This window comes from Erythranthe guttata, chromosome 14 (genome assembly GCF_056151865.1).
Source record: "Erythranthe guttata isolate IM_541 chromosome 14, IM_541, whole genome shotgun sequence".
Lineage (NCBI taxonomy): Eukaryota > Viridiplantae > Streptophyta > Magnoliopsida > Lamiales > Phrymaceae > Erythranthe > Erythranthe guttata.
Genome location: NC_142546.1, coordinates 15,592,291 through 15,618,826, shown reverse-complemented (window position 1 = coordinate 15,618,826; position 26,536 = coordinate 15,592,291). Strand labels below are relative to the sequence as shown.

Sequence of the window (26,536 nt, the reverse complement as noted above, 5' to 3'; positions counted from 1 at the left end):
ACATCATTATACATACATATATAATTAGTATATAAAAAAATATATTAAAAAAAAAACAATATATATATATATATATATATATATATATATATATATATATATATATATATATATATATATATATATATATATATATATATATGTGTGTGTGTGTGTGTGTAAGTGTGTGCGAAAACAAAGACCAATCCACTTGCAAGTGTGATCACGCTGTGAGTTTATAATTTTAGGTGTAACGACTCTCGATTATGCTGTCTAATCAGACCGGGATTAAAATAACAATATTGATTAGTGTAAATTACACTTACACCCCTAGAATATAATAAAATAACTTTAAGGTCCATGTAGTATCGGTAATTACAATCAACTCTAACGGTTTACTAGTTTCAGACAGTGGTAGATACAACATACAGCTAGAGGGTGATATGGTTCTCGTAACATTTATGAAATCCTTATTGGTTTATATAAAATTTATAAATTTTTGTCTATGGTTCCCGCGCGAAACAAATATAGTGCATATCGGCATACAAGACATGAAATTTTGGCTCCAGTAACTGTTTTATGGGTGTAGTTGTAATTACCAATACTAGAAAGACCTTAAAGTTATTTTAGCATAGCTCAGAGGTATAGGTGTAATTTGCCCTCTTAATTAAATTCTTAATTAATTGAAAAATCGAATTAGGCCTGAGACTACTATTCAAGTGGATAATGAATTAATGTGTACAATATTGTTTTGGCCAACAAGGAAATGAATAATTGAGATAGGTTTTGGGGAATATAACACGTGGAAATGTAATACAAATCTTTTATTTAATGTCACTAAAATGACAACTGATAAAATAACCTATTTATGATTTTTTTTTTTTCGTTCGACTAAATTTTGTTGACAAAATACAAGGTCATTTACCTAAAAAATAATTATTTTAAATTAAAGAGGTTAGTTAATTGACAATAATTTTCTAAACTATGGTTGGAGATGATCTCTAGAATTTGGTCTATTTAATAAATTAATTAATTAATTGTTACTTATTGTATTAGCTTATTAGCTAAGAGCATCTTTCACAATTTTGCAATAAGATTCATGTATATGAAAATTTCAATTTATATAACGGCGGTGACTATATGCAATCGCAAAATTACTTAAGGGAAGATCAAATCTAATTTTTCACCAAATGACTATTATATCCTTACTAAAATACAAAATCCACAATTACAAAATTCCACAACTTCCTTTATGCAAGACCACACAAGCAAAACTCATTTCATCTTCCTTACAAACCCATTTCACACAAATTCTTCAAAAAGATAATTATTCATCTTCTCCAAAAATCATCAACACCCAAAAACATCAAATCTTACTAAAACATGCAAATGATAACATTATGGAGTCACGAGACATCAATATGGAGAATTCTATAGAAAAAAATAGAAAACAAACTATGAATGAATGTATTTTTATAGTTAGGTGATCGATTTTTAAGTTTTCAAAAAGAAAATTCGCACAGTCAAAATTCGACACGTCACAAAATTCGACATTTAGATGTTGATTTTTCAGCAAAAAATCGACATCAACTCTAGATGTCGATTTTTGTGACAAAAAATCGACATTTAGATTTTTGACAAAAAATCGACATTTAGATGTCGATTTTTCACCAAAAAATCAACATGTACAGGTCGAATTTTCTTCTTCTTCTTCTCCTCCTCCTCCTCCATCCTCCTTCCTCCATATTCTTCTTCTCTTCCTTTTCAAACACCCACGGTTGGGTGGCGGCAATTCTTCGACGGCGGATGGGCGGCGACAATTCTTCGGTAGCGGATGGGCGGCGACAATTCTTCTCGTCTTGTGTTCTTCCCTTCTTCCCCTAGAACATCCCTCTCTCTCGTTTTTCAATTTTTCCTTTATTTTTATTTTTATTTTTATTTTTTTTCCTTTCTTTTTTTCTTTTTGGTATTGTAATAGTAATTATATTTAATTTGAATGAATAGTATCAAAATCAATATTGAGGTTATATTTGTAATTTTCAATCTTACTTTTAGTAAGTTTATTTATATTTTGGTCTAGCATTAAGTAAGATCGTACGCTTAGTAATTTTAGTCTTGCATATATTCATTGCCTATATAATATGTATTACCTAAGAGCGCCTATCAATCTCGTATAATAGCTTTCACACACGCTCGACTTAGCAATTATTGCTAAGAGAAATTCGAAAATTTAAATCAATAATTTCAATGCGGGACAGTTTATTATTTTGTCAATCTTTCTATAAAATAAAATAAATTAAAAAATAAGGATATTGATATTTATCAAAATCAATATTTTTTAATAATAAAAACAGCATAAATATTTAAAAAAATAATTTATTAATTAACAATAATGTATTACAAAATATGCTAATAAATCAGTAATTATGCGCAATGAGTTAAAATCATTATTTTATATACTAATTAATAAAATGGTATTAAGTACATCAAAATACTATTTTCACATATCATTGATGTTTATATATCATTAAAAAATTTCCAATTTCAAGAAAATCAGCAGAACAAAACTAAAATTGGTATTTCGAATATTGAATTTGTTTCAAAACTGTTTAATTAAATTAAATAATTGAAAAATTAAAAAAAAAAATTAACATGTGATTTTTCACAGGCCAAAAACCAATACCAAAAAAACAAATTAAAGAAAAAACAAATTGGAATAAAAGAAAAGAAAAAGAATGTTTTCACCCATGGCCAGACCGAAGAGATAATAGCAGCAACCCGCTACACACGGCGATGGAATATGGGGACGCCTCACTACCTTCGGAGATATACATACATATATACATACATACATATACCTCGACGAAGAAGGCTTTCTTTTGCGACGATTTTTGTTAGAAATATCTAAGATAAATCCAACAAGTTTCACTCGAATTTTACGAACACCGATCAAAGTTCGCCCCAAGTGAATCGTCGCAATCAAATAAATCAAAATTCTATAAAATCAAAATCAAAATTGAAATCGAAATATATATTAGTTTCTGTGTGTGCAGAATTGGGTGTTTTTTGCGTCCTGTAGTTTTCTGTAGAACCCTAATTGTGGGTGTTTAGTGTTTATGAAAAGTGAGGGAGAGAGGGTATTTATAGAGTAGAGTAGATTTGTTTGTGACCGTTGATTTTGATCTGGTTACGTTGTATTAATGCTTAACGCCGCTGCTTTGATCCAGTAATTACTTATCAATAATAACCTTAATTATATATATTAGGGCTCGTTTTTTATAAAGTTATTAGGTTGGATCACTTGTTTATTGTGGCCCACTATACAAACTATGGAAAACCGAGAGAGAAAGAGAGAGTTTATTTTGAATTGAATAATGACAGTAAAAAAATCCGATCGGAAATAGGAATTCTTCGGAATTTCATGTATGATTCTGATTTTGATCCAAAAAAAAAAAAATCGGAATAGTTTGCACTTAGAATTCGAAAATTGGATTGAAAATATCCTCGAAATCGAAAAATTTCGATCGTATTCACATTGCCAGAAAGGAGAAAAAAAATTCAACGTCGACATTGACCGGTCAATGGCAATCAAGGTATGCAATCTATATAATATATAAAAGTTGAATTGCATAGCTAATTGATTGACATTTGGCAATTTCAATTGATGACATGTCTTCAATTTCATCCCAAGTGGCGAATTGGTTGGTCGAAATAAATCATCAAAAAACATGTCATCATTTTCCAAAATTAAAGATAGTTAAATATGTTTAATTATTTTATTAATATATTTATATCCTACCATATATAAAATGCTCTAAATATATCAACTTTTTTGAAAACCCTAAATAAATTTATTTTTGAATTTAATTTTATAAATAATTTAATTTTAATTTAGTTAAATTCGATTTAAAATCTTCTCTTATCATAATTGGATGATTGGTGGTGTTACGAATTTTTTTAATTTTAATTCATAAACTTGGATTTATATTAAAACACATATTGTAGAATAAATTATTTGATATTATACATTTTACATGAACATGACTAGAGAATATGTATTTTTTTTTACTAATTTACTATTATATATTAATATTATCTATAAAAAAAGATAGATATGTGTTTGAATTTACTATCTTGCGAAAATTGACACCATTTGTTATGCCATGTGTAGAGTAATATACTCCCACTTATTTATCATATTGAAAATTATACTACATGAATTTCATGTTATTATTTAAATAATTATTTTTTTCTTCACTGAAGAATCCAGTGACAATAAATTTTACGATTGATTTAACTTTTTAAATTATATACTAATTAAAATACGAATTTTATCATGATTATACTAATAAATTGAATGACCTAAGCTAAGTTTAATCAATTGATAAAAAAATGAATTGATTTTATATATTTCAAAATATAATAATTCTAAATCTTTGGTATTAAATTCATTTTTATTTAATGGCTAACATTAATAATATCAATTGTTTTGTTTAAAATGTATAATGATCGTATATACTATATATTGTATTCCACTAATAAGGATTTCATTATGACTCTAATAAATATAATTATGGAAATATCTAGATCAACACTAACCCAAAAGTATCAAAATGAGTTTGCAAATATTTATGTGCTATTTAATATTTTATTTTGATATTTATATAAATGTATTTGCTCCAACCATAGGTATTAAATCGTTGTTAATTAAATATATCTAATTGCCACATGTTATTTTCTAAATGGACACTGAGGTGGTTGAATTCATAACTCATGTTTGATATTTTATTCACCATGATTGCATAATGTATTTTTACATTTGAAAGATGAAATATCAAAATACCTCATTTCATAAATCTAATGGAATTAAAAATTACTATTTTGGAGAATAAAAATGGTGGTTAAATGTTTTGATAGCTCATTTAATAATCTCACTCGAAGTGCTCTTGCCGTATATAGTTTATATTAATAATTTACCTAATGTTTTTTTCCCTCTTACATCAACCGCTTATGGTATGATTTTTGAAGGAATTTTTTTATTACGTGAAATATTCCAATAATGCTTATTATACCCTGCACACACGACATTTCTTTATGGTACTTTTTAAATACAAAAATTACCCTCAGGTGAACTTTACACGAAATATTTATTCTTCTTAAATAACACTTTCACAATTTTTTATTATTACCATGACCACCCCTGAGGGTAATTTTTAAGTTTAAAAAATATGATAAAAGAAATGTCCCGTCTGCAAGGGTAGACTCCATATTTTTTGGGATATTATATAGAATAAAAAAGATTCCGTACAAAAATCACACCATAAGGGGGTTGTGTAAGACATAGACAAACATAAGGGGAATTTTAGTAATCACCGATAAGTGGGGGTGTTTTCTGTAATTTAGTCTAAGTTCAGGAGGATTTTCATAATTTATTTTATTAACAATGATTATTGTTCTTTTACGTCTTAATGTTTGCTTATACCCTTATAATATTTTATATAATTTTAATGTCAATTTGATAATATAATTAAATATTAATTTCTAATATATTTAATATGTGTTTTTTTATGGTTCAACTACCACACATAAGAAATTTGATATAAATATTCGAGATTGAATAGAATTATTTTTTTTTATACTAAATAATAGATCATTGCAAAAACAATTGTTGCAAAATTAGAATTTTTGATTATAATTATAATTATAATTATAATTATAATTATAATTATAATTCTTTGAATTAGTATTAGTATTAATACTAGAAATAGGATTCAAATTGTAATTATGATTAATATAATATTAGGATTAGAATTATAATTAAGATTATGATTATGCTTAGTACGATAATTAGTGACATGTATTAGTATTAGGATTATGATTAGCATTAAGTTTGGGATTAGAATTATAATTAAGATTAGAATTAGAATTAACACTAGCATTAGCATTAACATTAGTATTATTAGTATTAAAATTATTAGGCTTATGATTAGTGTTAGGAATAGGATTATGATTAGGATTAGGATTAGAACTATGATCAGTGTTATGAATAGAATTAGGAATACGATAAGGATTTGGATAATATTAGAATTACAATCATAATTAGCATTAGCATAATAATTAGCATATCTAGATTACATTAGCATCAAAATTACTATTAGCATTAACATTAACAATATTAACATATTAGTATTAGTAATAGTATTAATAATAGTATTAGTTGTAATATTAGTATTAGTAATAGTATTAGTATTGGTATTAGTATTAGTATTAGTATTAGTATTAGTATTAGTATTAGTACAAATATTAGTAGTAACATAAGTATCTGTATCAATATTATTATTGGTATCAGTATAAGTATCAGTATCAGTATCAGTACCACAATATCTATCAGTACCAGTATCAGTATCATTATTAGTATCGGTATCAGTATCAATATCAATATCAATATCAATATCAGTATCAGTATCAGTATCAGTATCGGTATCGGTATCGGTATCGGTATCGATATCAGTATCAATATATGTATATGTATCATTAGCATTAGATCATTAGCAATAAAATTAGTTTTAGCATTTATATTAGTATTAGTAATAGTAAGTATTATTACTAATATTAGTATTAATATCAGGATAAGTATCCGTATCAGTATTAGTATCAATATCAGTACCAGTATCAGTACCAGTATATGTATCAGTATCGATATTAGTTTCAGTATCAATATCAGTATGAGAATCAATATTAGTATCAATTTTAGTATCAGTATCAATATCAGTATCAGTATCAATATTAGTATTAGTATCAGTATTATTAGTATAATATTAGTATTAGTATTACTATTTTTATCGGCATCAATATCAGTATGAGTAACAATATTAGTATCAGTATTAGTATGAGTATCATAATTAGTAATAATATTCGTATTAATATTAATATTACTATGAGTATCAATATGACTATCAACATCAGTATCAGTATCAGTATCAATATCAGTATCAATGTCAGTATCAGTATCACTATCAATATCAGTATTTGAATCAATATCAGTAAGTATTAGTATTAGTATTAGTATTAGTATTAGTATTAGTATTAGTATTAGTATTAGTATTAGTATTAGTATTAGTATTAGTATTAGTATTAGTATTAGTATTAGTATTAGTATTAGTATTAGTATTAGTATTAGTATTAGTATTAGTATTAGTATTAGTATTAGTATTAGTATTAGTATTAGTATTAGTATTAGTATTAGTATTAGTATTAGTATTAGTATTAGTATCAGTATCAGTATCAGTATTAGTATCAGTATCAGTATCAGTATCAGTATCAGTATCAGTATCAGTATCAGTATCAGTATCAGTATCAGTATCAGTATCAGTATCAGTATCAGTATCAGTATCAGTATCAGTATCAGTATCAGTATCAGTATCAGTATCAGTATCAGTATCAGTATCAGTATCAGTATCAGTATCAGTATCAGTATCAGTATCAGTATCAGTATCAGTATCAGTATCAGTATCAGTATCAGTATCAGTATCAGTATCAGTATCAGTATCAGTATCAGTATCAGTATCAGTATCAGTATCAGTATCAGTATCAGTATCAGTATCAGTATCAGTATCAGTATCAGTATCAGTATCAGTATCAGTATCAGTATCAGTATCAGTATCAGTATCAGTATCAGTATCAGTATCAGTATCAGTATCAGTATCAGTATCAGTATCAGTATCAGTATCAGTATCAGTATCAGTATCAGTATCAGTATCAGTATCAGTATCAGTATCAGTATCAGTATCAGTATCAGTATCAGTATCAGTATCAGTATCAGTATCAGTATCAGTATCAGTATCAGTATCAGTATCAGTATCAGTATCAGTATTAGTATAAGTATTAGTATTAGTATTAGTATTAGTATTAGTATTAGTATCAGTATTAGTATTAGTATTAGTATTAGTATTAGTATTAGTATTAGTATTAGTAACAGTATTAGTATTAGTATCAATATAACTATTATTAGTATCAGTATTAGTATTAATATTTGTATTAGTATGAATATTAGTATCGATATTACTATCGATATTAGTATTAGTATTAGTATTAGTATTAGTATTAGTATTAGTATTAGTATTAGTATTAGTATTAGTATTAGTATTAGTATTGGTATTGGTATTGGTATTGGTATTGGTATTGGTATTGGTATTTGTATTTGTATTAGTATTAGTATTAGTATTAATATTAGTATCAGTATTAATATTAGTATTAGTATTAGTATTAGTATTCGCATTAGTATTGATATTCGTATTAGTATTAGTATTAGTGTTAATATTAGTATTAGTATTAGTATTAGTATTAGTATTAGTATTAGTATTAGTATTAGTATAAGTATTAGTATTAGTGTTAGTATTAGTATTAGTGTTATAGCAATAGTATTAGGATTAATATTAGTATTAGTATTAGTATTAATATTAGTATTAGTATTAGTATTGGTATTGGTATCAGTATTGGTATTGGTATTAGTATTATTATTAGTATTAGTATTAGTATTAGTATGTGTATCGATATTGATTAGTATCAGTATTAGTATTGATATTAATTAGTATAAGTATTAGTATCAATATTAATATCAATATTGGTATCAGTATTGGTATCCATATTGGTATCGGTATTGATATCAGCATTGGTATCAATAAGGACGTATACATCTTATCTCTTTTGCAATATTTATAAGTTGTATTGTTGTTTGAGCAATTTGCATCACTAATTAAACGTCATTAGTTATAAACTTACAGGTTATTTGAATATCTATTTTGTTACTTCTCTCCTACCATGTTTGTTGTTAATTTAGTTATTTTGCAAAATATTGACATTGTGTAGTAGGTTGCATTCCTCGAACTAGAGTTATAACATATATTTTAAATGATTTCACTTAATCTTCATATCGTGTTTGCGCGCTTCACGTTTTCTTCTTTAGAATATTTAATTTAATCTCATATGTTAAAATTCTGAAATAAGAGATAAAGTTTATGGTTTTTTTTTTATTTTCTTCCATTTTGTTTACTTGAATTGCTATTGTTATAAAGAGATAGTCGTTTACATATTATTATTTTTCTCATTTTAAAACTGACATCCGTGCAACGCACGGGTGAAGAACTAGTTTGAGTGAAATGAGGATTTCAGTGTTTCTTGTATTGGGACTGAAATTACGATTCGAGGGATGAAATTGGAAATTAGAGTTCGATACCTTAAGCGTTTGTCATGTTATACGATTCGGTAAAAGAGAAAATTACCGTTATATTTAAACATCCCCTTTTAAAAAGAAGAGACCAAAACCTACATTTACAAACACTTGAAAAAGCTCGATCGAAAATCGTTCTTTCATTTCAAGAAAAAATAAAAACAATAATACGAGATGGAACTAAAATGGTAAACGCCTCATTCTTTTGATTCTCTCAAGTGCACCAATGTCTTTGTTTTCTTCATCATTAACAGCATCTTTCTCCAACTCATCTCTTTTCCTTGCTAATCCGCCAAAAACCGCCGACGGGATTTCCTTCTGATCAATCTCAACCGTCGGATCATCATCAGATTCATCTTCCGGAAGCTTAATCTCCTCCCTATTGACCGTCCCCTTTTCTCCTCCATCCTTCTGTTGAATACTACCAGCACTCACAAAACCGACTCGTTTTCTACCGCCGCTCTCTTTCACCGCCAGTTCACCGCCGCCACTTGGTGGTGACAATCTCCTCTCGAGTGCCTCCATTTCAAAACCCACACCAGCTTTCTTTAACACATCCTTCGCTTCCTCTAGTGCCCGCAACTGATCCTTTTGCAGCACATACTCCGGCAGCATAAAGTGCGTCTGTAAAACGAGAAACAAAAGACAATGTTAATTCCCGTAAGGGCAAAATCATAATTTATTTATTTTTCTAATTTTATTTTTTACACTACCTGGCTGTAACTAGCTGAAATGCTTCTTTTGACTCGGAACATCTCTGTGACGGTATCTTCGTTTCCGTGCTGAAACTCAAACTCCTGCCACTTCTTCCAAAAATCAGGGTCGGACCTAGGGTCGGAGAATTGGGAAGCCTGCTTGAATAATGCTCGGCCACGGTCGATTTCGCCAAGGCTCTTTTCTAGTTCGGCGTATTTAACGCACATGGTTTTCACATCCTTGTCAGGCAGGCCAGATTCTATTGCTTGCTCGTAAATTTCTCGAGTTTTGGGCACACCGAATATTTCTGCTGCTCTGGAAATGTATATTTCGTACATGCCTAATTTCTCGTTAGCTGGGACTGCTTTTGTGGCCTGATCGTATACTCTCATCGCCCTTTTTGCCAGACCAAAGTCTTCTTCTAGCTTCGCGTATTGGAGGTATAACTGTTTGACAGATTCTGCAGGGGCCTAATCAAAAGGAAAAACGGTTTATTAAGTCAGCTTCTTCAGAAAATTTGATTATTTCTTATGATTTGAAGAAAATAGTGAATAGAAAAGCATACCATTTCAACGGCATGCTCAAATAACTCTCGAGCTCGTTCCAGCTTTGACTTTCCGTATCTCTTGACAAACTTGGAAAGATAAGTGACCCAGATATCTTTCACGTGTGGGTACTTGAATATCTTCACACCTCTCTCATAAACTTTAAATGCATCTTCAAAGTACTTGTTATCCTGGTCAAATTAAAAAAAAATTAAAAAAATTAGTCTATTCTTATTTGCAGAAAGGAGGGTGAAGAAGACAGAAAAATAATACAATGGGATTGCACTTACTTCCAAAAGCATTGCGTAGTTTATTATAATTTGGGGAGTGGCTATTCTCAAATCCAATATTCTCTCGTAAACCGCACATGTTGACTCCAGGTTACCCAGGCTCTCCTCCAAATCAACGTAAAACGTCCAAAGCCTTAGAGATTTGTGAAGCTTCATTTGCACCGGTTCATTGCCATCAACAGCCACTGCAGCAGCAAAAAAAAAAAACAAGTTGTAGGAGATTCAAGTTCAATCGTATCACGTAATTGGAACAGAAGTTACTGATTTATTACATCTTTGCTCCAACAACACAGTAAACAAATAATACAAGATAGAAATAAGCATTCCCACTCAATTAGAATAAATATTTTTAAACATACTTTCTCCAATCCATACACGCTGCCTTTTGTCAGGCTCGTATGCATGGGACAACGAGATTCTATATATAAGCATGAAGATGCTAAAAGAATAATTTCAGAATAAAATGAGATGTAAGCAAAATACAGAGCAAGCATGACCTAGTGGATGAAGATACGAAAGTCAACCAACAGGCCTGAAATTGAATAAACTTCATATGCCATCTCACCGGAAATTAACTATCTAATTTGCTAGTAAATAACTTAGAAAGAACTTAGGCAGTCAGATACAAGAATTATATTTCGAATCACTGAGAGAAAGAAGTCACAAGTTCCCAACTTCCTTGGAGGAAGAAACAAATCTTATCAACTCTTATCTGCACGATATTAGCTAGCAGTAATACATCAAGACTAGCAAAGAACCCATAATCATCAATCTAAAAAGGCACTTTGATAATCAAGAAGTATCGTTGACGATGAAAAATTTAACTTTCTATACGTGGATCTTTAAAGACAAGAAGTTGCAACTAAATTGTTATTAATTTGACCAAAGATCAGAAGCATGAATATGATATACACAGTTGATAATAGGGACTAGGGAGCATCTAAAATATTAATTTCGAAAAGATGCTTAAACGAAAAAAAGATACTCAGATAACAGTACATATTGCAAGAAAATTCACCCAAAGTACATATTGTGCTTTTCTTTTTATGGATGTTCGACGAAGTAAGAAAAGACGGGCCAGAATCCAGATCATTCATTTAGTACTAAGCATTATTACTTGAAGAAACAAATAACATCGACATAGAAATTACAGAAATAACGAGAAAAAAAGGAATGGGTAGATTACCTCTCCTCTTAACCTCAGCTGATGGCTCTGCAGTAGCACGACACATAAGTTCCAACGCACCCTTGAAATTCTTGTGCCTAAGCTCCATCTCCGCCCATTCACACCACACACTAGCTAGATGGTCCACCGCCTTATAACCAACCTGCACAGCCTTATCAAATATCACCCTTGCATTCGAAACATCGTTGTGGCTTTCGTACAGCTTCGCAAACGCAACCCACAGAGTGTGTGGTTTACCCACAGCCTTCGTGGGGTCCACCGTCCTCACAGCTTCCGTGTAGGTCAAAATTTGCTTCGTGGGATTCCCTTCGAAAAGCCTAACCCTCCTATGCCACTGCTCTACATTGTGAGGATTCTGCCTCAGAAAAACACTGTTTGCCAACTCTGGCCTCCTATCCATCAAATACTCCAACCTCGCTAATCTCAAATCAACATCATTATCATCATTAAACCAAAAACTGTCGATTCTCTTCTTCAACTTCTCTAAATCCAACCTATCATCATCTTCCTCTTCATTCTCATTAACCTCGTCTTTGATAACACCCAAAGTCTCCATATTCTTAGACAACACACTCTCCTCAAACTGTGAATATGCATCAAATATCACACTAAAATCCCTCACAGTTATGACTGTGGCCATCCCTTCTTCGAATATGTCTCTGGCCTTCTCAAACAAACGCCTCCTTATGTAATAATCGGCTAACGATGTCCACAACCAACCAACTTCGTTGGTGAATTTTCTAATGCCGCCTCTAATTATGGCATCCACGTTCAATCCAGAAATTTCACTAGCGTGCTGCGTCAATATATCGCACAATTCTAACCACAGCCGATGCTTCGTCTTTCCCTTTATGGAGTAAAACTGACCGTCGTTCAATACACACGAAAGCCTCTCGGCTGTCTCCTGCCACAGCTCGGAATTGATCGAGAACTCGATCAAATCCTCAATGTGACTCGGGTCATACATCAAACACCTTCTGTGCACTCCCAAAGAGGTTTCGATCGGAACACCCTTCTGCGAAACGAAAACCAGATAGTACTCCCAAATCCGGCCGTGCTGAGTGACGGGGAGCGCGCACAACGCGCGGTCGAACGCGTGGCGCGTCTTGGTAACGAGCTTCTGCTGAGTCAGCACCTGGAGGTACATAATCCAAATACGGGGCATCTTGTGCATCGTGGCCAGAGCTCGCTCGAAGGTGTTGTTCACCGTCTCGTATTGCGAGTGTGTGATCGGTAAACCCCTTACCGCCTCGAGGCGTTCCCGGAGATCGGCGTGCCACCGTTTGTAGCTTCCGGCGATCGACATGATCGGGAAATTCGTTCGCGGGAATTTGGAAAGAGAGAATGTCAGTAGGGTTTTGTTTATGCGGGAATTTGTAATTTTTAGAGCGAGAATTTCGGGATTTGTTTTAAATAAACTGTATTTCGGGTTGACCCGGATATTTTATCTAATAAATATAATAATTACTTATTTATTTATTTTTAATAAAAAAATTATTTAAAAGAAAAACGTACCAGATCATTTAATTTTACACCTAAACCCAATGATATTTTGCAAATATACCTAGCTTATTTACTTTTTTGTCAATACCTGCCGACCGCGTTATTGTTCGGCTGTAGTAATTGCACGGTGTAACATTTCAAAAAATAATATGATAATTATTTAAATACATGAAGTAGTAATAAGAAATATATTAAACAATATATTGAAAATCTATTATGAAAATTAATATCAACATTGCTAAAATAAGAATTGTTACATAATATTAAAAGAAAAATGTTAAGCACCTATGTCGAAAACAAAATTATCGGATGCCGATTACACAAAAGCCGAACACTGATTGTCGATTGGGCTTCCTCTAAAAGTGCATAAACAAAACATAGAATATATAGCATGCAAAAGAGGGAAATTCAGGCCGGTGCTGGAGATAGCACTACGACGATCAAGTCAATAGAGTCTGAAATGTATTTATTGAAAGATCGATAGTGCTTTATATGTAAATGCTTTGTGCGCGTGATTATTATTTCTCTAAACCGAATTGAAATTCGTCAACACATAGTTTAAAAAAAAAAAAATATCATCACTAATATACGAAATCAAATCTTATTAACAAAAGAAAGGTTCCTGGAGAAACCCTAGAAAATTTTAAGGTCAATTTTTCCCGCTCATTTGGAGGATATCTTATAATTAAATTAAATTTAATTTTCTAATCCAATTTTTTTTTTCATATCTTATTAAATTTCGTATAATCTAATAATTAAACACGTAATTAAATAATAATTTCTACTAATCCGGTAACTAATCTCCTAAATATTGGCATAAATCTAAATTAATTTTCTAATACTATTTTTTCATATTTTATTAAATTTCATATAATCTATACTAATTTAACACGTAATTAAATATTAATTTCTACTAATCCTTTAACTAATATCCTAAATATTGGCATAAATCTAAATTAATTTTATAATACTCTTTTTTCATATTTTATTAAATTTCATATAATCTACTAATTAAACACGTAATTAAATATTAACTTCTACTAATCCTTCAACCACTCTCCTAAACATTAGCATAAATCTATCAAATCTTTCAATGACACGCACGGTTAATTATATATTAATTTCTACTAATGCTTCAACATTTTAAATCCACACTTTTCAATGACACGTTCCTCAATTTTTTGTATCACACGTTTCCCCCAAAGAATTACCGGGAACAATAATTTGATATATATATCTTAAAAGATCCGTGGATATCTTTTAGGTTTTCCCCACAAACTCTTTATAAGCATAGCTCTCTCTGTATCTCTCTCTATCTCTCCCTGTATTTGCTGCTCCAACACCTCAGGTAAAGAAAGTCCTGTTCTTTTTTCCGTTCCCTTGCTTTGGTCCCTGCTCTTTAATCTATTTTCACTTGCTTCGGTCTCAGTTCGTTTGCCCAATTTCACTCAATCTCAAATATCCTGATTTTTATTTCATTGAAGGATTTTTATTCATTGAAGTAGTTATGGCTCCACGAATTTTAACTACACAGGTTTCATTGCTCTATGAAATTTACAAGCAGTATTAATTGGAAGATAATTGTACGGGTAATTCGTCTATGGTTAGTGTCAGGTATGTGGAGAAAAATAGAAACGGGTAGCATTGAAATGGTTTTTTTGGATGAGAAGGTGATGTTTTTATTTTTCCGGATTCTTTTTCGATTTTTTTTATTTTCTTTTTATATTTCCAATATTTAGGAGCTAACTATTTTATTGATTTTGTAATAGGGTATGCGTATTCATGCTACCATAAAAAAAATATCATTATGAAATTTAAGGAATTGGTGAAAGAAGGCGAAACTTATATGTTTCAAAATTTCTTGGTGGGTGATTCAAATTTACCATTTAGAGTATCTACATACAGATTTAAGCTCAATTTTGTCGGAATGACTGTAGTTACTAATACAGTAGCCGAAAATATTCCGACAACCAGGTTCAAGTTCGTTTGTTTCGACACAATAAAGAAGAATGTGGATTAATATTTATTATTTGGTACACGGATTTTTCATGTAACTTAGTTAGGTAAATGTTAAGTCTATATCCCATCAGTTAGTCAATTATCGTCCCAACTTTCTTTGACTCGATCAGACGATCCACTCCAGGCAGATAGAATGACCATAGATGAGTGCGTTGAGAGTACAAAGGTTCGTTGATTTGTCTAAAATATATATGATATATTTTTACATAAACAAATATAATGCTTAAGAATCGATTGTTGTATATATATATTGTAGGAGTGTGTTGGATCCGCGCTGGTGAAAATTCTTGAAATCGAGTCGGCAGCTAATTGGTGGTATGCTTCGTGTAAAAATTGTATGAAGAAGGTCGACCTGTCTCAAAGAAATATTGGTGCGAAGAGTGTGACAAGTTTGCTTCTGTTGTACCAAGGTAATTATACTTTGATTTAGTAATATTTTACGAAATAAGTTCATTTGAATTGTTGCACAATCATTCCTCTTGGTATTCGAAATGTGTATATAAAATATATATTTTTGTACAGGTTCAGAGTTCAGGTTAGTGCCATTGATAGTACTAGGTCGACTTCATTCGTAATATTTGATCGGTAGTAAAAGTGTAAAACACTTTGAGGCTGTGGACAAGACTTTCAAAGATATACTGAAATTCTCCAATCCAAACAGCAAAAATGAACTTTTCGGTGGAAAAATAGTTGTTTTTTGTGGCGATTTTAGACAGATTCTACCTGTGATCCCAAAAGGAACGAAACAAGAAGTAGTTTTTGCCAGCATTAATTCATCACCTTTATGGGCATATTGTCAAGTTCTGACACTGACAAAAAATATGAGACTCCTATCCGACAAATCAGATTCAGAGATTTCCGAAGTAAACTTTTTTTCAGAATGGGTGTTAAGTATTGGGGATGGCACCATAGGTGATCCCAATGATGGGGTGGTCAACATTGAAATCCCTGATGACTTGCTCATAAAAGAGTCAGCTGATCTACTTGCTTCAATTGTAAATGAGACATACCCATCATTTTTAGAGAATATGGGTGATATCAGTTATTTGCAACACAAGGTCATACTAGCTCTGACAAATGAGATTGTTGATGTGGTAAACGATTACATGCTATCGTTGGTTCCTAAGGAAATGAAGACATATCTCAGTTTTGATAGTACATGTTCAGCGAACGGAAGCATTGACTGACCTGATGATATTCATACGCCCGAGTTTTTGAATACCGTTAATTCTTCTGGTCTTCCAAATCACGAATTAAAACTGAAAGAAGGTGTTCCAGTCATGTTGTTGAGAAATATAGACCAATCTTCAGGTTTGTGCAATGGCACCCGACTGTCAATCACAAGATTAGAAAATCGAGTCTTGGAAGCGAAAAATATATCAGGAACCAACATGGGTCACAAGGTGTTTATTCCACGATTGACTCTAACGCCATCAGATAGCAGGATTCATTTTAAATTCCAGCGTAGACAATTTCCTATCACTCTTTCGATTGCAATGACGATAAATAAAAGTCAAGGCCAATCTCTTCAACATGTGGGTATATATCTTCAGTAACCAGTGTTTTCACATGGACAATTATATGTTGCTATCTCAAGAGTTACGAGTCGAAGAGGCTTGAAGATACTTATTTGTGACAACGACGGGAACACCTCAAATACTACTACGAACGTCGTTTATAAAGAAGTTTTCCAAAATCTGAGCTAAGTAAGTTATTTATATATTTGTTTAAATTTATATATGGATTTTTTGTCTTCAAAGTTCTATAAATGAGCTTTGTAACATTTATTTTCAATTTATAAAAAGTTTTTCTTTTTCTTTTTTTGTCCTATGGTGCAGGTGACATATGATCAAGAGTTGAAGACAACTACTCTGTTGGTGGCCGGATTAATTCTTTGGTGGATAGAGTTTCATTAGATTTTCCAGTAAAATATTCAATATATAGTTTTTATTAGATTTTTTAGTTAAATATTCAATATATTTATATTTCTGTTTTTTTAATGATTGTTATGTTTGTTTTGTTCAATCCCGTGCATCGCACGGGTCAAATTACTAGTATTTAACAAAACAAATGAATTAGGCAATACAAAATTAATCATAATTCCCTTTTAATCAAAACCAAATTTAATTTTAGGGCAAATTACAGCCACCCCTGAGGTATGACCAAATTACGAAAAAACCCTCTTGTTTGGGTAATTACAACCACCTCCATCCTTTTAACATTTTCACGTAAATTTTATGTAATTCAGTTATTTACCGAACCAAATTGTATATTCAGTTCGCTAAACGGTACGAAATGTTGGCGTACCAAAATTCCGGTTCAGCTTTACCAATTTAACATCCCTAAATTTACCTTTGGAGGAGTTTTTTCGTAAAATAATACATAGTTGAGGAGATGATTGTAATTATCCAAATATAAGGGGTTTTTCGTAATTTGACCATAACTTAGGAGGGTGCCCGTAATTTACCCTTAAGTTTATTACAACAATTGCGTTACAATTAGGGGGCAACTATTTTGAATACTAATTTTTGCTTAGTTGAATACTACCTAGTTGAAAACCACAATTGAGTACATATTTATAAGTTTTTTCTTACTTTAATACCAAAATAAAAATAAAAGTACAAAAATACCCTTTCATACAAAATACTAATTACATCAATTTTTCTTTGAAATTACCTACTTGAAAACCAAATAAAAAAAAGAAAAAAAAAATTCAAACACAAAAAACCTCCCTCCGTCCACCTCCCTCCGTCCACGCCGCCCGACGCCGCCGCCGCCGCTCCAACCATCGCCGCCGCCGGACGCCGACGCCAAACACCGCCGAACGCCGCCCAACGCCGCCCAACGTCGCCCAAAGCCGCCGCCGTCGTCGTCTTCGAATAGTAAGTTATAGTTGTTTCGATTTTTTTTTCTTTAATATTTATTTAAGATTTGATTGTTTGATATGGGTAATTAGGATTTGGTTGTTTTAGGTTAGAATGATCGTTAATTAGTAATGGGTGCATCTGATTTCAGTCGATTTGAGCATTGATTTGAGATTCGTGGGTCGGTTCTTCGTTCACCATTTTCGACCTGTATATGTCGATTTTCGATGAATTTTCGACAGGTTGATGTCGAAAATTCATCCAAAATCGACATGTAGATGTCGAAAATGGTGAAATTGTTGTATCAGTTCAAATTCGACAGCTAGCTGTCGAAAACTCATCCAAATTTCGACAGCTAGCTGTCGAATTTGAACTGTGAATTTTTTTTTTTTTTTTTTTTCGACACTTAAGGGTATTTTCGACACATACACGTCGAAAAATAAGGGTATTTTCGACCTGTATGTGTCGAAAATACATGGCGAGTTTAAAAAAAAAAAAAAATTCAAAATCGATGTTTTAGCTCAAAAAATACATGAATACATACTTGAATGGGTTCTCCTTGCTCGTAAACTACTATTCTATTGTCATTTGAGGTCATTTTGCAAGTTGTGTAAGGTTTTGATTTCTTTTGTTTTGGGGTTTTTTAGGAGGGTTTTTGGGGAGGGAGAAGAAGGAGGTGGAGGAGGTGAGGGGTTTGTGAGTGAGGAGGGAAATGTTTTTTTTAGGTTTTTGATTATTTGGTTTTTAAGAAAGAAAAATAGTATTTGTAATATTTTTTGGTTTTAATTTTCATTAAGGGTATTAAAGTAATTTACAATTAATTATTTATTTTTTATTTTTTTGGTATTCAACTAAGCAAAAATTAGTATTCAAAATAGTTGTCCCCTTACAATTATCCTGAGAAAAGCCTCGTCATCAAAGGTGGACAAGTGTACACTTTGTCTAAAAAAAACAAAAAAAAAATTACAAAAAGAACCCATAAAAGAAGAAATCTTAATCTTTCGGTCCCTGTGCTTTAAATTTTAATAGAGATGTTACATTTGTTCTTCGCGGTGGGTTTTTCTGCAATCCCTTTGATTCTTTACATCCCTCCAGTGAGAAACTTGAGTTGTTTTGTGGAGACAATGGAGTATGTGTGGATGGAGACAAGTGTTCATACTGCTAGGGTTTATCCTCGTTTAAGGTATGCTTCTAGAAGGTTCTTTAATTGTTTGCTCTGTAATAACACCACTTAGCTAGATTTTCTTCAACTTATAGAGGTTTTTGAATCCAAGAAATTTTGCAATTTCTTTTTTCTTTCTTGCAGATTTTTTTATGCATATATTCAAATAATAATATAGAAAGTTGATGTATATATTATGTGGGGTAAATTACAGTTAATCTCTAGGTAATGTCAAATTTACTAAAAAAACCCTCTTGACGTATATATTCTACGGTAAATTACGGTAAAAAATCATTTTTTTGGGTGATTACAATTTACAACCACCATCAAATTTAGTGGAATCTTGAATCTTCTAGAGGAATATTCTCTAGTTTGTACTCGTTTTACCCCATTCGAGTTCCACATTTTGAAACAAGATGATCATAAGATGTGTCTCTTGGCTTGTAAATACCGTGTATCAGAAATTGTCTTTTTGAACAAAACGAGTAGAAACTAGAGAACATGCCACGAAATCTAAGAGATTCAGCAGAAGAAGCTAGCACTATAAGAGTGCACGTGCAAGAAAATTCATAATTGAGGAGTAGTTGTAATTATCCAAATATGAAGAGTTTTTTTCGTAATTTTTAATTTACCGATATATTCTATGATCCAATTTCTTGCCCAAGAATAAATAACGAAAAAATGCAACATAAAAAAGAACGAAAACGGATAACATTAATTTCATTTGCTTAATACAGCATTTTATTTGTCTCCTCAATTACAAATGGATCAAAGAATAGACGAAAATTAAACACGATTATTATTGAATGAAAAAAAGAATGAAAGAATGGCACCTTATATGCAGATTCATCCGAAGGCTTTTTGATATTTGTATATTATAATTCGATTTAAGTCGAAAGAGTGCAAGGTTTTAGGAACCAGAAAACATCCAAAGATCTTGCTTCCTTTTCCGCGACAACTCCTCCGTTGTTGTTAGTCTTGTTCTCTCTCTCAACCTTAATAACTACATCCTTGTTCGTCGCTTTCACTTCCTGCAGAATTCCTCTCTCCTGATTCTGCCAATCATGTGATTTACTCAATAAACAATTTCTATGTTTTTGTGTGTGTGTGTGTATATATATATATATATATATATATATAGGTGCAAGAAAGTTTCTTTATGCAAAAAAAAATTAGCTTCAATTTTGTTTCTCGTTTTAGGCGTTTTTCGATTTTTATTGCTATAATCAAATGGAATTCCTCTTTCCTGATTCTGCCAATCATGTGATTTACTCAATAAACAATTTCCAAGTTTTCGTGTATATATGTATATATATACATATAGTGCAAGAAAGTTTCTTTATGCAAAAAAAAAAAAAAAAATAGCTTCAGTTTTGTTTCTCGGTTTAGGCGTTTTTCCATCATCTTTATTACTATAAATCGAATGGATAGTATATAAAGGATTTCGATTAATTCATACCAGAGGAGATGGTCTTGGTTTGAGAGGCTTATTAGGTGTCGTCGATGTAGCTTTAAGAGGGGGCCCACGATTGGCTGAGAAGCACTGTGGAGTTGGTGGAGATGTTCGAATTTGCGACAAGCTACCATTTTCACAATTCTTGATAATGTTCTTCACGTTAACAGAAATCGGCGTGTTCTCTGCATTATCATCATCTCTTCTGCATTTACAAAAAAAAAAAAACAAATTCAAATTTCCAAATTTGATCACTATTCTTGAAACAAAAGGGAAGGATGGGTAAAAGAGAAACTTTACATTTTCCTCCTCAGCTTGCCCTTTACTTCACTCTTCTCTTTACTCAGCTCCAACAATGGCTTCTTCTCCTTTTCTTTGTCTTTTAAAACTCGTAAATTTTCATTTTCATCCACATTTGGAAAATTGTCTGACAAATTCTCCTTATCTCTTGCCTTATTAGTAGCAAACTTCTTTAACTCGTTGCAAAACTCAGCAACCTTATTGAGTAAGTCTCCGCCCGAGAACAAATTACGTGCAGATAAAGTACTTCTCAGCTTCGGAATATTCCTCTCATCATTACTCGTTTCGTAAATTTGCTTCTTCTTGTTCTCGGTGCTTGATTTGAATGCCTCTTTTCCGAATTTAGATTTGGGATTTGGAGGGGTCAAGAAATTGGGGTCCCGATTTTCGCCATCTTCGATTATTCTGTGGTATTTCGCGTCGGTGTTTGATAATGCAGAGGGTTGATTCGTTCCCCTCTTCTTCAGTGTTGCATCTCTGTAAATTGTTTCGAATTAGAAAAATGCATAAGACGGTAATTTTCGCAGTTTAGAGGTTGGATTTTCTTCTTCTTTCTAAATAAATACCTCTTGTTTTTATCGCCGAACGGAGGAATATCGGATACGCTAGCAGATCTTTGAAGCTGTAAACAAAGAGATGAGACAATGTATCAGAAAACAGATTACATTTTTACCATTTTTTAGGAGTTTAAAAACTACAACGGCTATATTTTTACCAATGAAGATTGTTCAACAGTCAGTAACTTCATCAATTCAACAAGAAATTACAGCAGAATTTGCTCTCATCAGTCAATAAATAAACCTAATTGAAAAACAAAACTCGAATTTTTTTTCCCGATCTTCAAAAAATCTTCTTGAATAACAAAAAATGTGCAGAAATCAAGAACAGCGAAGAAAAATATACCTTTGAATTCGAAATCGGCGTCCTCTGTTTCGCATTAAAGAAATCATCAACGGTTTTGGGGTGATTACAACCTAATAAAAAAACAACGAAGCAACAAAATCAGAACACCCAAATTTTGCAGCTCTGCTTATTCGTAATTACCCACACACCCCGACGTGTGTGTGTGTGTGTGCGTGTGATTTAGTGGACTCACCGGGACGGCAGAACCAGGCCTCATCGTCGACGGCGGGCTCATCGGCGGAGGAGAAATCAACCCATTTAGGCGCGTTGATGTGCTCGTACAACTCGTCCTTCACGAATCTCGAATCTATGTTTTTCCAATCAATCACCGCCACCTCCATTGTTCACAGAATCACAGTGTGCTGAAAAAATCCCCAAATTACAGAATGATTATAGAACAGCTTTTAGAGAGAGAGAGAGAGATGAGAGAGAAACAAAGAAGGAATTGAGAGTTAAGACAGTAGACCGTTGATGAAAGGTGAGCCAGGGTTTTGTTATTTAATTTCACTATTTTTTTAATTAGTATTCGACCGTTGGGGAATTCTTTTATTTATTTTTCCTCTTTCAACATTTATTTTGTGATTAATTAACTTCACGTTTTCACAGGGCGAGATCTGGATTTCTACCACCGTATGTATCTTAATGAATATTCCTCACCCATTGAATTACAATAAAATAATTTATCATTTTTTTTTACAAAACATAAAATAAAAATATGTACCTTTATAAATACATGGATTATTATCTAAAACATGGGATATAATATAATTACATCTAATAACCTAAAATCCGCAGTTTAAACTTTTTGGTATGTGCTATATATATTTTTTTACTAAAATACCCCTAATATTTTCAACACTTGCATTTAAAAAATCGAAACCCTCGTATGGTGTTAATCGGTAGCATTGATCGGGTTTTGCGGCACTGAGTGCTTAGGCGGATGGGGAAGAGGAGGTGTGGGGTGGTCGGAGAAAGGGAGGTGGATTATTTTTACTGTATTTCTTCACTTTATAATAAAAATTTGCGTAGTTTTACTGTTTGAATGAATGATGCAGAACACTGAAAATACCAAAATACTATTGTGATTTGGTTGAAAGTTTGTTCTAGGGGTCCATTTTAGATTGTATAGTTGAAGATATTCTACTCATAACTCTATCATACGAATTTTGATTGCAGTTATTTATAGTTGGGTCGATATTTTCAATCAATTCGTGCATAACAGGATTAATTGGTAGTTGCTAAAACCTTAAAATCTCGAGTCGATCGAAATACCAGACCAACCAACTTTTGTAAAAAAAACTTTTTTTATATTTATTTTCCATTAGTTAATTATATAGTAATTTATTTCTTTAACTTTTACTAGTATTTATTACAAAAACAAAATCTATAGATTAAGTCAATTAACTATTAATATTAATATTTCATAAAATATTTGTAAATAAATTTGAAAAAAGAGATCAATATAGTAAATTGAAGTTTCCCATTCATAAATGTTAAGAAGTTGAAGTTTTCTTGCTACATAAAAGTTATACCGATACTAATTTTAATTTTTTTGTATTATTGGGACGATAATCAATTTTCGGAAATTACGCATGTACCCCTACCCCTATATTTTATCAACCCCTTATTTGTTATACTTTTGGGGCATAAAATACTATTTCATCATTTATACAGACCTAAATTGCAATTTTCCCTTCTTCACCCCTTCTCCTATCTCTTCTTATCCCAACAGTCCAGAGAACAAACACACTGTCACTCTTGGAGAACAATAGAGATAGAGCAAGAAAAAAAAAATGTCCTGCAACCAGATTTCGCTCTCGTTTCTTCAAACCACATGGGCCACTACCCAAACCCGCCAGCTCCTAAATGGGGCCCGACCCAATTCAATCTCTGCGCTAACCCTCAGCCCGAAGCGTCTCGTCGTTGAAGCCAAGGCCAAAACCCGGACCCAGGACAGAACCGCCCGCCATATTCGCATCCGTAAGAAGGCAAGTTCTATACTCTCTCTCCCTCTCTTTTTTGTTGTCTGCGTTTGAATTCTTGAAGAATTGCATTTGTTGGTACTGTGTGTATAATGTAGTGATGAATAATGAACTGCATCACAAGTGTTTGCGTAAATGCTTGTGTGAACAAATGCTGTAACTTTCTTTGAGCAAACATGTTGCTGATAATGTATGTGTATACGGGTTTTGTTTTCGTTAGCAATTGGTTTATAAGTTTCGATTATATCCACAAGTTATCAGTTTCCGTTGAGGTTTGCTATATTATCTGTAAAACTGCTCGATAGTAAAGAAATGCCACTTGAATCGTATATTTCTCTAAGAAATAAATCTTTATTTTATTTTAGTTTAAGGAAGCCAAATTGTCGATTATGTCTAGTTGAGAACTCTTTTTTAACTGGGACTTGGTTTCTTGATGCAATTATTTCTTTGTCGTTACATTTCTCGAAAGATCTGTCTTTTTTGGTGGCACTAAGAAAAATGCGCGAATTTGGAGTTAATTTCTTGGTTTTGTATCAGGTTGAAGGAACAACCGAAAGGCCGAGATTGTGCGTTTTTCGGTCGAACAAGCATATCTATGTTCAGGTGATCGATGACTCAAAGATGTGCACCCTCGCTTCAGCCTCCACTGTGCAGAAGCCCATCTCGGAGGAGTTCGACTACAGCGCTGGTCCAACTATTGTAAGTCCGTTTCGATGCTTTCTTCAAATTCTTATTGCAAATTTCTCTTTGTAGATGTTTTGAATAAGAAAATCAAGAAAAAGTATTTTTTTATGAAAAAAGAAAAAAATCGGGGGAACCCTGAATTATTATAAAGGGCAAATCACGGCCACCCCTGAGGTATGGCCAAATTAGGAAAAGACCCCTCTTGTTTGGGTAATTACAACCACCCCTCCTTTTAAATATTTTTACATAAGATTTATGTAATTCGGTTATTTACCGAACTAAATCGTATATTTAGTTCGGTAAACAGTATGAAATGTTGGCGTACCAAAATTTCGGTTCGGTTTTACCGATTTAACATCCCTAAATTTACCTCTGGAGGGGTCTTTTCGTAAGATAATACATAGTTGAGAGGTGGTTGTAATTACCCAAACATGAGGGGTTTCGTAATTTGACTATAATTCAGGGGTGGCCGTAATTTGCCCTTACTATAAAAAGTTTCTGTGTGATCAATTTTCTCGATTTCCGTTGCTCGTTTTCTAAAGAAACTCGCTATGCATCAAACAAATATTTTCGTTATTGCCATTAATCTGGTATTCTATAGATTGCTGCATGAAAAAATATAATTGGAAGGGCTTGAGCGAAGGTAATTCGAAAAAAAAAACTTCTAGCTACACGTGCGTGTGTGTCGTTGTGTGTATATATAAAATGAGAGTGTACTGAAGTTAATCTTATGACAGGATATTGCAAAGAGAGTGGGTGAAGTTATTGCGAAAAGCTGTATCGAAAAAGGAATAACGAAGGTGGCCTTCGACAGGGGTGGTTACCCCTACCATGGAAGGATCGAGGCCCTTGCTAATGCCGCTCGGGAGCATGGTTTGCAGTTTTGAAGTTCGAGCACTTTAGATTTACAGTTCGTTCTAATTTGGCTTTTTTTATTGCTTTATTTTCACTATTTAAATGGTATGTGAAGAAGTGTTGAGAATTCTGAAATTGGGTAATCTTTTTCTTTTATGTTAATCTGTAATTTTGTAATGAATGATCAGGTCTTTTGAAGCATTTGGTTCTCACTAATTTTGTTTTGAGGGCAAAATTCAAAATTCACTTAAAACCCCTTAAATTTGTTTTTAATAACTAAATCCCCTATAAACATTCATAAAAAATGAGCTTGTTACCCCATAAAATATAAAATGGGTAAATTACAACCGCGCCCCTGAGGTATGGTCAAATTACAAACCTCCCCCTCTTGTTTGGATAATTACAATCACCCCTCAACTCCTCAAATTTAGTGGAATCTTCGAGATTATATGGAATATTATCACTTTTGTATGCGTTTTATCCCATTCGAACTCTACATTTTGAAGCAAGATTATCATAATATGTGTTTTTTGGCTTGTATATATCAGATTGTGGTGCATCAAAAACTGTATTTTTACACAAAACGAGTACAAACTAGAGCACATTCCACAAAATCTAGATGATTATGTTGAATTTGACACCATAAGGGTGGATGTGTAAGAAAAAAACATAGTTGAGTGGGTAGATGTAATTATCCAAACAAGAGGGTTTTTTTTAAATTGACCATACCTCGGGGGGTATTTGTAATTTACCCAATATAAAATTGATTGCACAATGCCTAATAGTGGTTTATTGCATTCGGCATCCTTGTATTTTTTTCTATTTTTTCAAAAAATTCCATATATTGTTTTTTTTTGGCAAAATCCCCCAAGAAAACTACCCATAA

At 32.1% G+C, this 26,536-nt stretch overlaps 4 protein-coding genes and 1 pseudogene across 4 annotated transcripts; 3 read left to right on the top strand and 2 right to left on the bottom strand.

The window, feature by feature from the left end:
* Window positions 1-9,244: 9,244 nt before the first annotated feature.
* Window positions 9,245-13,346, bottom strand: LOC105967308 (uncharacterized). Its single transcript, XM_012991909.2, has 5 exons — window positions 11,926-13,346; window positions 10,740-10,924; window positions 10,470-10,640; window positions 9,922-10,374; window positions 9,245-9,832 (listed from the first exon to the last, which is right to left on the bottom strand). Exons 1-5 carry the CDS (start codon window positions 13,229-13,231, stop codon window positions 9,389-9,391), a joined length of 2,559 nt encoding a protein of 852 aa, XP_012847363.2. The 5' UTR covers window positions 13,232-13,346; the 3' UTR covers window positions 9,245-9,388.
* Window positions 13,347-15,580: 2,234 nt separating this feature from the next.
* On the top strand, window positions 15,581-17,194 carry LOC148765292 (uncharacterized; annotated as a pseudogene).
* Window positions 17,195-19,286: 2,092 nt separating this feature from the next.
* On the top strand, window positions 19,287-19,596 carry LOC148765291 (uncharacterized). Its single transcript, XM_088814605.1, has one exon. The coding sequence runs from the start codon at window positions 19,343-19,345 to the stop codon at window positions 19,544-19,546; it is 204 nt and encodes a 67-aa protein (XP_088670731.1). The 5' UTR covers window positions 19,287-19,342; the 3' UTR covers window positions 19,547-19,596.
* A 566-nt stretch (window positions 19,597-20,162) lies between these two features.
* LOC105956253 (interferon-activable protein) lies at window positions 20,163-22,609 on the bottom strand. Its single transcript, XM_012980101.2, has 6 exons — window positions 22,323-22,609; window positions 22,130-22,200; window positions 21,793-21,848; window positions 21,227-21,703; window positions 20,933-21,131; window positions 20,163-20,528 (listed from the first exon to the last, which is right to left on the bottom strand). The coding sequence occupies exons 1-6, from the start codon at window positions 22,468-22,470 to the stop codon at window positions 20,361-20,363; spliced, it is 1,119 nt and encodes a 372-aa protein (XP_012835555.2). The 5' UTR covers window positions 22,471-22,609; the 3' UTR covers window positions 20,163-20,360.
* A 1,178-nt stretch (window positions 22,610-23,787) lies between these two features.
* On the top strand, window positions 23,788-25,866 carry EMB3105 (Ribosomal L18p/L5e family protein). The gene is made up of 3 exons (XM_088814604.1): window positions 23,788-24,117; window positions 24,649-24,810; window positions 25,533-25,866. Exons 1-3 carry the CDS (start codon window positions 23,923-23,925, stop codon window positions 25,680-25,682), a joined length of 507 nt encoding a protein of 168 aa, XP_088670730.1. The 5' UTR covers window positions 23,788-23,922; the 3' UTR covers window positions 25,683-25,866.
* Window positions 25,867-26,536: the final 670 nt, after the last annotated feature.